The sequence below is a fragment of the Mytilus edulis genome, chromosome 13, assembly GCF_963676685.1.
Source record: "Mytilus edulis chromosome 13, xbMytEdul2.2, whole genome shotgun sequence".
Taxonomy (NCBI): domain Eukaryota; kingdom Metazoa; phylum Mollusca; class Bivalvia; order Mytilida; family Mytilidae; genus Mytilus; species Mytilus edulis.
In genome coordinates, this window is record NC_092356.1 from 41,990,681 (window position 1) to 42,006,353 (window position 15,673).

The 15,673-nt window shown below is 31.4% G+C and overlaps 1 protein-coding gene across 1 annotated transcript in view; it reads right to left on the reverse strand.

Moving 5' to 3' along the window:
- Positions 1 to 15,673, reverse strand: part of LOC139501276 (uncharacterized) — a 163,805-nt gene that overhangs the window by 132,313 nt on the left and 15,819 nt on the right. Inside the window, exons 13-32 of the mRNA XM_071290312.1 lie at positions 15,315 to 15,504; positions 14,915 to 15,123; positions 14,418 to 14,533; positions 13,629 to 13,855; positions 13,228 to 13,373; positions 12,481 to 12,657; positions 11,685 to 11,843; positions 9,902 to 10,044; positions 9,587 to 9,657; positions 9,103 to 9,269; positions 7,981 to 8,147; positions 6,631 to 6,820; positions 5,596 to 5,760; positions 4,606 to 4,785; positions 3,513 to 3,660; positions 2,848 to 2,925; positions 2,034 to 2,185; positions 1,550 to 1,688; positions 766 to 978; positions 145 to 217 (exon numbers count right to left, since the gene is read on the reverse strand). Coding sequence (XP_071146413.1) covers positions 145 to 217; positions 766 to 978; positions 1,550 to 1,688; positions 2,034 to 2,185; positions 2,848 to 2,925; positions 3,513 to 3,660; positions 4,606 to 4,785; positions 5,596 to 5,760; positions 6,631 to 6,820; positions 7,981 to 8,147; positions 9,103 to 9,269; positions 9,587 to 9,657; positions 9,902 to 10,044; positions 11,685 to 11,843; positions 12,481 to 12,657; positions 13,228 to 13,373; positions 13,629 to 13,855; positions 14,418 to 14,533; positions 14,915 to 15,123; positions 15,315 to 15,504 — 3,110 coding nt within the window. The remainder of the gene's footprint in view (positions 1 to 144; positions 218 to 765; positions 979 to 1,549; positions 1,689 to 2,033; positions 2,186 to 2,847; positions 2,926 to 3,512; positions 3,661 to 4,605; positions 4,786 to 5,595; positions 5,761 to 6,630; positions 6,821 to 7,980; positions 8,148 to 9,102; positions 9,270 to 9,586; positions 9,658 to 9,901; positions 10,045 to 11,684; positions 11,844 to 12,480; positions 12,658 to 13,227; positions 13,374 to 13,628; positions 13,856 to 14,417; positions 14,534 to 14,914; positions 15,124 to 15,314; positions 15,505 to 15,673) is intronic.

The window sequence follows — 15,673 nt, forward strand, 5'->3', positions numbered from 1 at the left end:
TCTTTGTTAGTCATTAAACCTTTTAACAATTTTCTTTTGAGGGACACTGTAAACAAAATGTGAGTTTGATCTACTTAATAGTTTTTACAAGTATGATGATGAATTGTTATTAATGTTTTCAAATATGAGTAAAAGTATACTTACAAGACAACAATTTCCAGATCTCCTATCACTGGGATGGGGAAGACAATACCAGTATTTATTATTTTCTCTATACCTGTTTAAATAAATGTAAAAGATCATAAGACAAATACAAAAATGGTGACTATTTACCAGTGTATAAAATCATTTCTACTATATATGTTTTTTCCATCTGTTTCACATGTACTAGTGTTTTGTAATCTTTAAAACCCATTGAGCTTACCCATCCTGGTCACGGCACCAATGTGACAGATGGGACAGGCAGTAGCCAACGACTATTTTGTTTGAGTGTATAATCTCAACTCAATATAGAAATATAATACATAACAATAGAACAACGTTAACAAAAGATGTAGTGAGGTTAACATGGACAAATGAAAACAGCGTAAAAAGTATCATTATTGTTTGACGTGAGTAAAACTATCTCAAAATCACCGACAGTAAGGTTATTATATGAACCGAATATTGTCATGCATTCTTATATGTACCTTTTGTAATTACCTCAGTAGTTATTAAGATAAAAAGTAGGATTAAGTACCAACAAAAAACCTTAACCTCATCACCTATAAATAAGCCTATATCAATTGATTAAATAAACTGTTTTTTGTCACTGCTTTTACATACCATCAAAATCAAGTTTTGGAAGCTGTATTTCTCCCTTAAACACATCAAAACCATAGCTGAACTTGAAAGTACATGGATTAAAGTTAGCATAAGCTTTAACCACTCTGAGAAACATGGATATTTTGACATTCATGCAGCATTCTACTGCCATACAGTCACTGGAGAAGATGCAGTATACTTTCTTTGGCAATGTGAAAGCCATCAGTGGACACTCTACAATAAAGAAATTCTCAAGTTATAAGACCATTATATAAAATTGCAAATATCAAATAGTTGCAGAAGGGTGATTAGGGCAAATCAACACTAACATTTAAATTTCTTTTTTCCAGTTTGGTTTTTCATAAAGATAACATAAAATAATTAAAATTTAAGTTTGGTGTTTTTTGTTTATATGTTAGTGCCTGCCGAATTGATTCCATTAATCATGTCAAGTGAGACTCTTTTGGATCATTACACAAATAGACTTGCCAATTGTCCCTTAAATGGTCTTCAATAATAACTTTCCTATTATAGAATTATGAAATAGTGAGCTGCCTTTTATACTGCTAGCCCTGGTATACTGATATCCTTTGAGATCAGTCATAGTTAGTCTAAAGGCAATCACTTGTACTGCAGTATATTTGTGAAAAGGTTTAAACGGGTAAACATATCAGTAATGGACATCTTCTTTTTTATAAGTAGCTCCAAAATCAACAAATCAAAATCCTGGATTTCAAGTTTAGAGCATGATTTTTGTACTCCGAGCACTGAGCAAAGTGTTATGATTTCAACCCCAGATACATACGGTTATCCGCGTCCATAATTCTTTTAATCATTTGAGCTCTAGTTCCATTGATTGGTTTCCCTCTTTCCTGTAAGGTCTGTTTGATTTGTTCATCTGTCAGTTCATGTGGGTTAAAACATGGCTTGTTGTCAATTATGGCCTGCAAATAATAGAATTGACAGATTTTGAAATAGAAATAGAATTCAATACAAGATGATATGGAAGAGTGCAAGGATTGTTTTCATTTTATGTATTTATTTTACTCGCATACACTTTCTTTTTATTTTTCATTTCATAAAAAATACCCAGGATTTCGTGGGTACAGTTGAACCATGAATTTAAATGTTCAACGAATTGCAAATTTTCTATAGGGTTGTATGCAGACTTAAGCAAAACAATGAAAATGAATATCCAAAAAATGCAGGTCTTTCCCAGTCCATGAAAATTGGTACCCACCAAAATAAATGAATCTACAGAATTAAATCTGGATTTTGATGCCACTCACCTGCAGAGTTTTGAGAGTTTGAACGAACTTTGCCCTGCTGTCTGTCATTCCCAATTTTGTTAAAAACTCAATAATTGTCCCCATCTTCAGTCTACGTAGAGAAAACTTCTTCATAAAGCTGTCTGCTTTTGCCATCAGTGTTGCAAATGGACCTAAGAAATATAATCGTATAATTAACCAATGATGAACAAAATGACAATAAAATAACACTCAAATTAAGATATTTTAAGTTACAATAGTGTGTCTTGATGAAAACAATCATGTTTCCTTGCAGCATTAAATCAGTCGTATATCCAAAAAAAAAGTTCTTCAAAGAGTAAAATTTCATACAGCTGCTAGCTACTTTACTTACAGTTTAATTTTTTTAATTGTTGTTTTTCAATAGAAGAGGTGCTATCACAGAAACACTATTTGTACAGATTTAATTTCAGATGTTCAAAAGTAAAAAAAAACATGACAATGTGTGATAAAACTAAGCAAATACTTATATCATTTATTAATCAGTTTCCTGACTTATATTCAACTGCTGATTAAAGATTTGGAAGAAAAAAAGCATGAGTATCATCTCATATTGACATTTTTAATATACATTACTGAAATTTGACTATTGCTACATTGAATTAAATACTCCTCTGAATTGTTTTCTTTTTGTCATTTCAGGGCCTATTATAGCTGACTATGGGGTATGAGTTTTGCTCATTGTTGAAGGCCATACAGTGACCTATTATTGTTAACTTCTATGTCATTTGATCTCTTGTGGAGAGTTGTCTCATTGGCAATCATACCACATCTTCTTATTTATATATATACCTACCTTTCTTTCCATTTTTAGAGTCATCAGGTAAGTTGTTTGCATTAGCCTTAGTTTTTGAATACATTCCATCTGTTTTACCTATAACAAAGTATAATATATGTTAATGACAAGAGTATTTTATATATCCTTTGTATGTATTATCATTGTAAGCATGGTGTATGCATGTGTACTCAAGACAGCATACACAAAAAAACACATTCAAATGTGAATATAAATGTATCATAACTTCTTCAAAGAACCTGGAAATCTTTATCTACATATTCTTTAAACAAACATAATGTAACTTTCTTGGGAACATCTTTACTCATAAATATTCTTTGCAATCATCAATAATGAATTGAAATTAAATGTCAGAAGACTGTTGCATGTTTGATGTCTAGTGGCACAGATGAAAATGAAATGTTCATATTACTGCTTATACTGTGGATTCATTATTATTCGTTGGATATCAATTTTCGTGGTATTCGTGGGAACAGGTAAACAACGAAATTAAATGTTCAACGAATATCACATTTTCTATAGGCTAGTAAGCAGATTTCTGCAAAACCACGAAATCAAATATCCACAAACATGCAAATTTTCCTTAATCCACGAAAATTGGTACCCACGAAAATAAATGAATCCACAGTACTGCATTTTTTATTTATTCAGCTATGTAAACCTACTTTTAATGGTATCTGCTTCTGATCCTGGGTCTTCACTAGGTGCTGGTGCAGCAGGCGCTACAACTTTACTAGTATCTAACTTTGGACTTGTGTTATTTTGAGCCTGTCCACCAAGTCCCACAATTACTCCAGCCGCTATTGTCTCAAACTGAAAAAAAAACATCAAACTTTATTAGTAAGTTGACTTTGGCCTAAATGTATCTTCCAGAAGGTGCAACCATATTTCGCATCAACTCCAAATACTATCATCTCACAGAAAACTCTACCAGTGTGTAAATAACTTTATCTTTGCAGCTTAACAACCAAGTTGTACAATAACTTCACCTTTATAGGTCTTAATCAATTCATTGGTAATAAGGGTTCACTTCATTTTATCTTTTAATAAACAGCTGCACCACAAGCCCATCATCTTGTGAAAAATACATAATAAATGTTTTTTGGAATAGCACTGGGTTGTACAGGGACTCATGCTAAGTATATTCTAACTCATTCCTTTTTCCTACTGAATAGGAATTTTTCATAAGAGACAGAAAAAAAATTGCTCACACCATGTTTTATAAGTTTTTTACCAAAAAGCTCAATTACTCAAACATGAAATAAAGAATCATCACGAAAAAGTATACAGATCTTCAGATTAATATAACTAACAAATGTGTGAAGTTTTATGCAATAAAGATGAATGGTTCCTGAGATACAGCGCGACATGTGAAAAAAACACCACCCCTGTTTTAGTTACAAAGTTTCATAACTCAAAAAGTTCAAATCTTATTTTCACCAAAAGTATACAGATCATTTGACCATCATAAGAAAGAACTATATCAAGTTTCATTAAATTTGGATAAGTCTTTCTGAAGTTACGGTGGGACATGTTTACGCTGGACAGACAGACGGACAGACAGATGGACATTTGTATACCATAATACGTCCCATCAAAACTTTATGCCAATAATTTCTTAGATTCCATTTTCTTCAATGTGTCCATGCTTTTCATGTAAGTTTCTCACTCAGTACATTGTCACACTTGTTTATTGTTAAAAAATAAAGTTCAGTCCAAATAGTGGAAACAGAATGGGAGTGTACTGTATTTACTTACCTTATAAACTAATTTGTAGTCATCACACGTCTGTATCCACTTTGGAACTTCAAAGAATCTTGGAGACAGGAACTTGGTAGGATCGACAGTTCCATTGCCTTTCTTCATGGCAAAGTGGATACTGTTGAATGGATAACAAGGTGACTGTTTTACAGTACCAATGGGAGCTCCTGCAGCAATCTAATAATAGCAAATACATCATGTTATTTGGTTCTTAACAGATATCATATGGGTCATTCAAAGACAAACTTACCGCATGTACACTCAATAGCAGTTGAAACATGAACTAAAACTAGAAACTGTAGAGGAATCTTTATTATAATTGATCTTGTAATTTTTTCAAGACATTTTTGAATGCAGTTTCAATCATACTATTATCAAAAACATAATATAAAGTAAAGATCACCATGCTTTATGTTTTGCAGAATTCTGAATATAATGTTAGGATTATACTTCTTATCTTCAGCACTACTAAAAGCCATGGTGACCTAGTGGTCAAAATAGTTGAACTATTGTATCACTAGCCTGTCAACACTGAGACTGTGATTTTGAGTCCCACACATGGCAGGTGTGATCATGTTCAATCTTAATTGGCTTCTGGCTCGAATTGTTAGTTTTCCTACTCAAGGCCAGCTTCTTCCATCAATAAAAATTTGCTGCCAGGAAATAGCAAACAGTGTTGAAAGTGGCATTATACACCAATTGCGCCATCATTCTAAAGGACTTGAATGTATTCAGACAGAAATTCAAATGATGGAATTTCAAAACACATATGAAAAGATTGCTCTTAGAAAATGATATGAGAAATAATAAGACTTAAGAATACATGAGGATGTGTCACCTTCTATTGTAGGTGGAGGCAAAGAAATTATTTCCCTAATTATTTTTTACGACAGCAATACAGTTTAATCTATTATAAAACTAATAACACATTCATCTCCCTTGGTAAATAAATTGGTCAAAGGATATCATTTTTCTAATAAAACTCACCCTGTTTTCAATGTAAAGTTGATCTGTTTTATGCAGAATAGTTTTATTGACTGTAATACCATTTATATAGATCTTTATGCCCTTTAAGGCAGCAGTGTTTGCCTCAATGATAACCTCATCTGCGTTATCTCCTTTATAAACAGTTCCTGGGAAAGGTGCAATCAACTGTAACAAATATTTATAACTGTAAGCTTCAGAAAATTACATATTATCCGTTAAAGCAAATTAAATATATAATTTCAAGATCAGAAATATGTGAAGACTTGATATTTGAAACAAACAAAATACTATAACATAACATTTCTGTAAGAGAGAGAGAGAGAGAGAGTAACACCAAATTGCAGCATGCTCTGATTTGTAGAAATATACTAATAAAGTGGATGTAAGAGGGTAGGTGAGATTTTCTTCAATCAAAGTGCTTGTAAGCACAGAAGTCTAAAGATTGCATTAATTTATCAGTTGAAAGTAAAATTAAATAAATATTGCATTGTCAATAAAGCATTGATTGTAGTTGATTCAACTACAATTCTGGAAGATAACTTCAAATTTTAAAGATGACTTTAACAATGACATCATTTATATTTTTAGAATAGATATTAGATTCCTGCACCTTGCAAAAGTTATGTAATTTTCTTGATAGGTGTAGCATCATTTTGTGCCTTGAATATCTGAGCATATATTACATTGATCAATTTCTGGAAATGTTCATTGATAGGATGTATAAAACATTATGACCAATGCACTATATTTTGTGTATCAAAAAGGTAGTGATAAGCATTGGAAGATTTAGCTATCAAGTCAGTAACATAGAGTTTTGATTGCATTTCATGCAGTCTTTACCCCAAAATGATCACAAATAATATACTTTTATGTGAATAATTTTGCTTTCATCAAAGGACATGTGCCAAAATACAAAGGGAGGACCAGAGGGTAAAAGCCCTCTTATGGAGATATATAGATATGGTAAATGCATAGACTTTGAACATGTCAAAAGTTTCCTATCCTCCCATATCGATCTTAATAGAATTTACTTACCGTTTGTCCAACATTGATTTCAAGGTCCACACCTTCTACATCGTATTCTTTTTGGCCAGATTTTTTCATCTCAGAAGGATAAAATCCTTTTCCTTTACAAGGCCCTGCATCTAATCTGTACAATCTTGGAAAGTCCTTGTGACATTTGGGTCCAAAAATTGTGTTGATAATAGACTGTCCAAATTCATATCTGAAATATTGTTAAATTGTATTATCTATGTATTTTATAAGATATTCATAGGCGATATCAGTGTTTTCCCCTCTAATTAAAGGTAAGTTATTCTTGTCATCAATAAAAAAAGGTAAGCTCATCATGTCAACAATAAACACAGTGAGGCTATCAATGCCTCAATAAACAAAGGTAAGCTAATCATATTGACAATAAGTGAATGTTAACTACACAAGTCTTAAAAAAACAAAGGTAAGCTAATCATGTCGACAATAAAAAAAAAAGGTAAGCTAATCATGTCAACAATAAACACAGTGAAGCTATCAATGCCTCAATAAACAAAGGTATGCTAATCATATTGACAATAAGTGAATGTAAACTACACAAGTCTTAAAAAAACAAAGATAAGCTTTTCATGTCCTCAATTAACAAAGATTAGCTATTTGTGTCCTCAATAAACAAAGGTAAGCTAATCATGTCGACAATAAACAAAGGTAAGCTAATCATGTCGACAATAAACAAAGGTAAGCTAATCATGTCGACAATAAACAAAGGTAAGCTAATCATGTCGACAATAAACAAAGGTAAGCTAATCATGTCGACAACAAACAAAGGTAAGCTAATCATGTCGACAATAAACAAAGTGAAGCTATCAATATTCTCATAGCGACCATAAGCAATGGTAAGCTATACAAGTCATATAAAAACAAAGATAAACTATTCATGCCCTCATTAACAAAGGGAAGCTATTCAGGTCCTCGACTAACAAGGATTGGCTATTATTGTCTTTAATTAATAAAAATATTTTATGTTCACAAAAAAAAAGAAATAAAAGCTAGTAGCCTAGAAAAAAAACGAAACTTTAAACCAGTTACAGATCAATCAATCATTATGAAAAATTAGAATTTTTAAGTACAATTTTTTTTATACTTTCTATCTTTAATCACAGTGAAAATGATGCCAATAGCTACAGGTACCATCTGGTAATGACTACCATCAGACTCCATGAATCATCAGTCCTAGAAACCTTTAAGACATGTATAGCTGTTTCACCCCTATGCTTTGTTTGTAGATGATGTTAACCAAATTAGTTTGTTAAACCCTAAGTTTGTCAGCCAAATCCTAAATATTTACACAAAAGATAAAACAAAAGCATTTTAGAAAAAAACCTTAAAACATACCCTTCCTTCAGTATTGCATATGCCTCTTTCACTTTTTTCACAAGACCAAAGAAGTCTCCATATTTTTTCATAAATTTATCAGCAATTCCTCGCAGATCATCAAACGGTTCCAAAAGTTCATCAATAATATTAGTTAAATTATCAATGATCTGTTCTTTTATTTGTTGCTGTAAAAAAAGAATAAAAATGTCAAATACGCTATATAATAATAAAAGCTTCTAAATATAGATGGACATATACCAAAAGCTGATTATTTTTGCGGGTGTAACATTTCACGATTTTCATTGAATAAGGTTTACGAAATATTTTGGCAGTTATTATTTTGGCGAATTCAAAACTTTTATCAATACCTTTTGTGCACATTTAAATTGGCGGAATTTATTTTGGCAAATTTGTTCTATCCAGGAAAAATAAGCGAAAAATTTACACACCACGAAAATAACCCGTTACATGGTATTTCATGATGATCGTGGATGCTATCAAATGTCCTGAGGCTAATTAAATGCATTTTCAGGACAAGAACATGTTCATGAAATGTGAATAAAAGCTCTGCTTTGTTCTAGCTAAACATCCTGAACCAGATGTGTTACATTCAAGTTCACAAGGTAACAGTTCATAGGAAGATATTTTACCAGATACATTACCGGTAAATTCAGAAATTGTGATTGTTCAACAATTAATGCAAAGTTAATTATAGGAAAAACTGCTTACAAATGGAGCTTTCAAAATTTAAGATGCAAAGTTTTTATTATGCCACTCCTATCTTGTTGCATTTTATTTTTGAAATTATAAAACCATCGTGAAAATTGGTATTTTGACCCGGGTGGTCCAGTCTTTAATCACTTTTAATGTGCTAACTCACAAAGTTACAGTGTCAAGGAAGACATGTCTTTCCTTTTGCTTAACAACTGAAAGTTATGTGCTTTTATAGATATGATGCATTAATATTAATTTTCAAGTCTCCATTTTTCTCCCACACTTGAGGCCAGCACATTATCATGAGACTATTGCGACAGTCAACAGTAATGCAAATACAATTTCTTTGATATCCACTTAATTGATGACTCAAAATCTTCCCGATTCCCAGAGAATTGCTTCATAAAACCGATAAGTCTAACTTACCTGTGAAACTTTGCCCTTAGTGAATTTTGCAACAGGATCATCTCCTTCAATTACAGTGGTTGCTATCCAGTTGGGTCCACCTGTAGCCAAGGCTTTTATGGCTTGTTGTGCAAGAGCCCAAATTTCTTCAAAAATTTTTACAATATCCCACCAGTATGGTTTTTCATCTGCAAAATAAACAAAATTTTAGTTACAAAAGACAGCTGATTTGATAACCTGTATTTCACTTACATTCTTTGTATTAAACTTGATTAACATGAGCCATGATGCAAAATGTTAACAGGAAGTAATATGACCAGAAAAACAAACTGTGGTTATTTCTGTTTTTCAGTTTCTGGTACATGTAAGCTGTTAGTAGATTATTTCAACATTGTTATAAACCTTGACCTTAGTTTGACTGTGAATTAAGATTAATGGACAATAGACTAAATTATTATGCACTTGGCAGACCTTTTTTGTGTTTTTTTTTTATATGTAAACTTACCTTTCAAGAAGAAGCAAGCCTCTTGTGTTTTATTCTTTGCATCAAGTAAGGCCTTTATGGACATAAAAATCCTGAAACAAAAATATGTAAATGAGGAGCAAATACATAATTATGATCCTTCATTTTTAAACAACATTTGAAACAGATATTTCAATTTTTTAAAAGGTCAAATAATAAATTTCAATAAAAATCCCAATTTTACTTGTATCAATATTTCATAGAACTTCACGCATTTCATTATTTTTAAGAATTGTCTACGTTATTCTACAATCCCAAAAAATTTAGCGGTTATGTATTGAATTCAAGTCTACTCACTGTACAACACCTTTGCCAATCTTAACTAAAGCTGATTTAGGATCTTTCATTATGACCTTGAAACCATCAATGATATCAACGATACTTTCATAAATAAGTTTGGCATTCTGTGGAATTATAACAGTGATGGTCTGAACCAATGTCTGAAAAATAAAAATAAGTCATATTTAAGTTTGGCATTCTGTGGAATTATAACAGTGATGGTCTGAACCAATGTCTGAAAAATAAAAATAAGTCATATTTAAGTTTGGCATTCTGTGGAATTATAACAGTGATGGTCTGAACCAATGTCTGAAAAATAAAAATAAGTCATATTTAAGTTTGGCATTCTGTGGAATTATAACAGTGATGGTCTGCACCAATGTCTGAAAAATAAAAATAAGTCATATTTAAGTTTGGCATTCTGTGGAATTATAACAGTGATGGTCTGAACCAATGTCTGAAAGATCAAATAAATCATAGATAAGTTTGGCATTCTGTGGAATTATAACAGTGATGGTCTGTACCAATGTCTGAAAAATAAAAATAAGTCATAGATAAGTTTGGCATTCTGTGGAATTATAACAGTGATGGTCTGAACCAATGTCTGAAAAATAAATCATAAATAAGTTTGGCATTCTGTGATATTATAACAGTGATGGTCTGAACCAATGTCTGAAAGATCAAATAAATCATAAATAAGTTTGGCATTCTGTGGAATTATAACAGTGATGGTCTGAACCAATGTCTGAAAGATCAAATAAATCATAAATAAGTTTGGCGTTCTGTGGAATTATGACAGTGATGGTCTGCAAGATAAAAATAAATCATAGATAAGTTTGGCATTCTGTGGAATTATAACAGTGATGATCTGAACCAATGTCTGAAAGATCAAATAAATCATAAATAAGTTTGGCATTCTGTGGAATTATGACAGTGATGGTCTGCAAGATAAAAATAAATCATAAATAAGTTTGGCATTCTGTGGAATTATAACAGTGATGGTCTGAACCAATGTCTGAAAGATCAAATAAATCATAAATAAGTTTGGCATTCTGTGGAATTATAACAGTGATGGTCTGTACCAATGTCTGAAAGATCAAATAAATCATAAATAAGTTTGGCATTCTGTGGAATTATAACAGTGATGGTCTGTACCAATGTCTGAAAAATAAAAATAAGTCATATTTAAGTTTGGCATTCTGTGGAATTATAACAGTGATGGTCTGTACCAATGTCTGAAAAATAAAAATAAATCATAGATAAGTTTGGCATTCTGTGAAATTATAACAGTGATGGTCTGTACCAATGTCTGAAAGATCAAATAAATCATAAATAAGTTTGGCATTCTGTGGAATTATAACAGTGATGGTCTGAACCAATGTCTGAAAGATCAAATAAATCATAGATAAGTTTGGCATTCTGTGGAATTATAACAGTGATGGTCTGTACCAATGTCTGAAAAATAAAAATAAATCATAGATAAGTTTGGCATTCTGTGGAATTATAACAGTGATGGTCTGCACCAATGTCTGAAAGATCAAATAAATCATAAATAAGTTTGGCATTCTGTGGAATTATAACGGTGATGGTCTGCACCAATGTCTGAAAGATAAAATCATAAATAAACATAGCAGGTTTAAAATATATTTATCTGTAGAAATGACATAGGTAAAAAAAATCTGTTTCTTTTAAAAAATTATTCAAATAGTAAACAAAGCAAAATTTCTACAATTATCATTTCATCTTGACATCGCTTCTGCTTTCAAGTGTGATTGCATAAATATTCTTAAATCCAACTTACATTATAAAAGTTCATTATGTCTGTTTTAACATCGTTAAAGACTGTTGTTACTTTAACAATCAGATTTCTGAGTGGTCTTAGAAAGGGAGGTAACTCTTCTTCATCGAGCTGTCCTAACATTTTCATCACATTGGCTGCTTTGTCTCTAAGACCCCAAACCTGATTTATAAATCAACAAAATAATTTAAAACAAATATCAGGCATCAGCAAATACAATTCAAATAAACTAATCATAATATAAGAAAGACTTGAATTTAGGATGAGAATAAATGTACCTAATATCTATAAACATGATCTCTGAAATCAGGACCTTACAAAAAACTAAATACTAAATGAGTAATTAACAGTAAAGATCAGAGTGTCCTATTCTTTGTATGAATTTGTTTTATTTTAACACTTGCCCTCTGACAAAATATCATCTCTCTATGGCAATGATATAAACCTTTAATCAAAACTTGAACAAAATCAGCAATCTATAATATGTAGGTCACAATGACTTAATTTACATGCATTCATTCATTGTTATTAAAACAATATACACATACAAATCATCCATCTCCCTCTTTCTATCAGTCTTTACAGCAAGCATCCTTCTCACTCTTTCAACCAAACTCTTCAGAAATTTGTTTCCCTGATTTTATAACTATTGATGTATTTATAAGACAATTTAGACATATTTAAATTCTCAATTTATTTCTACTTGAGAAAGTTGCATCAATAAAAAAAACTTGCACAATTTAGTAGGTTTACAGTTTTTTTGTGTTTTTTCCCAGTTAACTCCATTTGGAATATATACCTTGCCAGGTAACTCCTTCAAGGCATCTATGAATTCATTAACAATGTCTTTGATGCTTATTTTACCACCTATCAGGTCTTTAAACAACCTCACTCCTGTTTCAATGCCATCAACAATCTCTTTCACTTTCTTGTCAAACTGTGTGGCTAATTGAGCTATCTTCTTCATGTCATTTTCCTAAAAGTAAATAACACTAAAATATCCTTGACAAGTCATGACTTATACCTATATATAATATAAGCAGATAATTGTTGTTCTGAAGATATTAAATTCGGGAAAAAATTATAACCAGAATGCACAAAATACTGTTGAATAGAAATTGAGTAAAAGAATAACTCTGTTCAATTTCATTTAAGGTTTTTGTCAATGATGTACAAATTTTTCAGCGAAATGTAAAACTGTTGTCAAAGTTAACAATGTTATAAAATTACTGTGTCAAACTTAACATGTATAAGCAATTTGCATTACAAAAATATGAAAAGAAGTTATCATAACAGCATGAATACAGATACCTAAATGACACTATGAAATACAATGTCCAACAAATCCTTTGTATGCGATTCACAGAGGAACATATAAAAAAATCATTTTATGATTTTCAATTTATAACAATTCCTGTCAGAATATTTAAAACTACATGTCATTAATATATAAATACACATTTTGTTTACTTAGAAAAAAAACCAATTGTTTAACTGACAGTGTCTGATAAACCTTCAAAGGATTTTTTTTCTTTATCCAACATACTTGTAAAATATTCAGATTGTACTGGGTGCCTCCTTTAAAACAAAGTCTGGCTAGAAAGAAGTCCAAGTTGAAGTCCAAAATTCCAAGGAGTATTCTCGCATAGGCCTCATCGTGAACATTAATTCTCAAATGACCGCTTAAGGGCTCTACAAAAAATAATATTGATGTATATAAAATACACAAATTTGAGCTGAACTCTGACCTCAACTTCATGTGTCAAATACAGGTATGTTATCTCTGCATTGCCAGGTCTTTAAACAAAGAGGTATGTAATCGCTATATTTCTAGGCAGAATAAAAACTATACTTTCTAAGGGTATGTGATCTCTGCAGTATCAGAGGTCTTTAACAAAGATGTGTCTAATTACTTTTGTTTCTAGGCAAAATCAAGAGACAACTTACCAATTTTCAGATCCAGCATGTTATACATGATGATACCAAACGCTGCACCTATAGATTCTGATCCTAACATTTTTCTCCAATCAACACTTGGGGCCTCGAGTCTAAAGTTTATCTTAGGGAACTTTTCTAGAAAAGCCAAGGATCGTTTGTCTCTGCGTTGAGGTGCTATTTCCGTAATTCCAGACTCATAGGGATCAATAATACCAGTTCCATTAACCTCTTCTCGTCTGGATAAAAACATAAAAAATTAATAAAAACTGAATGAAATTCATATATTTAGGTTTTGAAAAGATTTGTCCTAGTTATAGGCACTTTTAGTTGTAAGGTAGATGGGGAGTCTAAATTAAAATCTATACAGTTTTTTAATAATTTGTCAAAATGTAGTTTATATCATGCTTTTTTCAAAAATATAATGAAGAGTATGGATCATCAGACTTTTTTTCAAGTCAGATTTTGTATTGATTATGCATGGAAAATTCCCATTTAGTGTGATTAAAAGAAAACTACACCAGACTAGTCTCGTTTTCCTGCTACATAATGAAATAGGTAAATTCACAACACATTCTATTATAAAAGTTACTTTATCTGAGTTATCTCCCCATTCATTTGAGTTATCTACCCTTAAATGGCAAAGTTGAAAAAAATGAACCAAGCAAAAATATTCTGTTTTTTTGTAAAATAGAGTCGTAAATAATTAATATGATAAAACACATAATTTTCTATTTTATCATGAAAAGTCTTACACATGAATTACTTTCCCAGTTGTGGAAGACCCTCTTATAAACTTACGCTTTTAGAGGTGTGATAATCCTAGCTTGCGGATGGGCCTGATACTGCAATAAAGCCTCATAACGAACTTCATCATTCTCATCATACATGGCAGCTTTATACATCTCATCAGCAGCCTGAAACAAAAGTGTAAAGACTTATCATCACCAATTTTTAATTAAATTTTTTTGGATGCCAAGGTAATGACAAAAAGAATTTTATATGTCCATAAATGGATTTTTCTTTGTTCTACTGTTTTAATTTTCAAAAAGGGAAGCAACTGAGATTCATTGTTAGTGATTACTTAGACTTGAAATAATTCAAACATAGATTTCATAGAAAAAAAATCTGACACTGGAACAAATGAAAGGTATAATTTATGAAAATATTCATGTTTTTCAACATTTTCCTGACCATTTAAGCTAAGTTTATGCAAATTACCGTGTATGTACAAAATAAGGTTGCTGTCTGATTATAACATTTACAGCCTTTCAGTATGTTATCTACAAATAACTCACCATTTCATGTTCATATTTCCTTAGAGCATGAACTCCAGCTCTTTTGATCCAAGCTGAGTTAGTTGAGTTGATATGTGATACAATATATTCAAAAGAGAAGTCCATTCTTGCATTTCCTAGTGTTTCTAACAGAATCACTCTCCAATGGTCATAGTCTATTTGTTCCTGTTCGCTCTGAATTGCTCTTTTCTTTCTGTATTCAAACGGATCTAATAAAATATACAATATTTATGTGAAAAAATCAGATTAAATCAGTTTAACCCCTAGAGAGGGGGGGGGGGGGGGGGGGGGAATCCTCTGAATGGGATGGTTTATATGAAAAGATTTTAAGGAACTATCATTTCTTGCATTTACTCAAAAACAAGTGGAGAGGTTCAAAAACACAAAACAAAGATATTACCATGTATTCCTAGCCATTGATGAACTCGTACAGTTATTTTGATGGCCTCCTCTTCCCGACCTGCTTTAGTTAACTTGTGTGACACTGAGCCAAGACAGAGTAAGACCCTTTCATGGAGATCCTCTTTGTACATCTCTTCTGGGTGGCCATCTTTGTTAAATACAAGATCCTCCATAGCTGCTATCATATTCTGGAATAAAAATGAATTAAACTAAAGTTTATATTTTGTTAAAATGAATAAAATATTATCTATGATATATGTCAATGAGACAGCAGCTTAACAACACAAAAAAATAAAGGAAATAAAGGAAATGTAGAGGTCAATATAGATAAAAGACAGATTTCTATTCAATATTTAT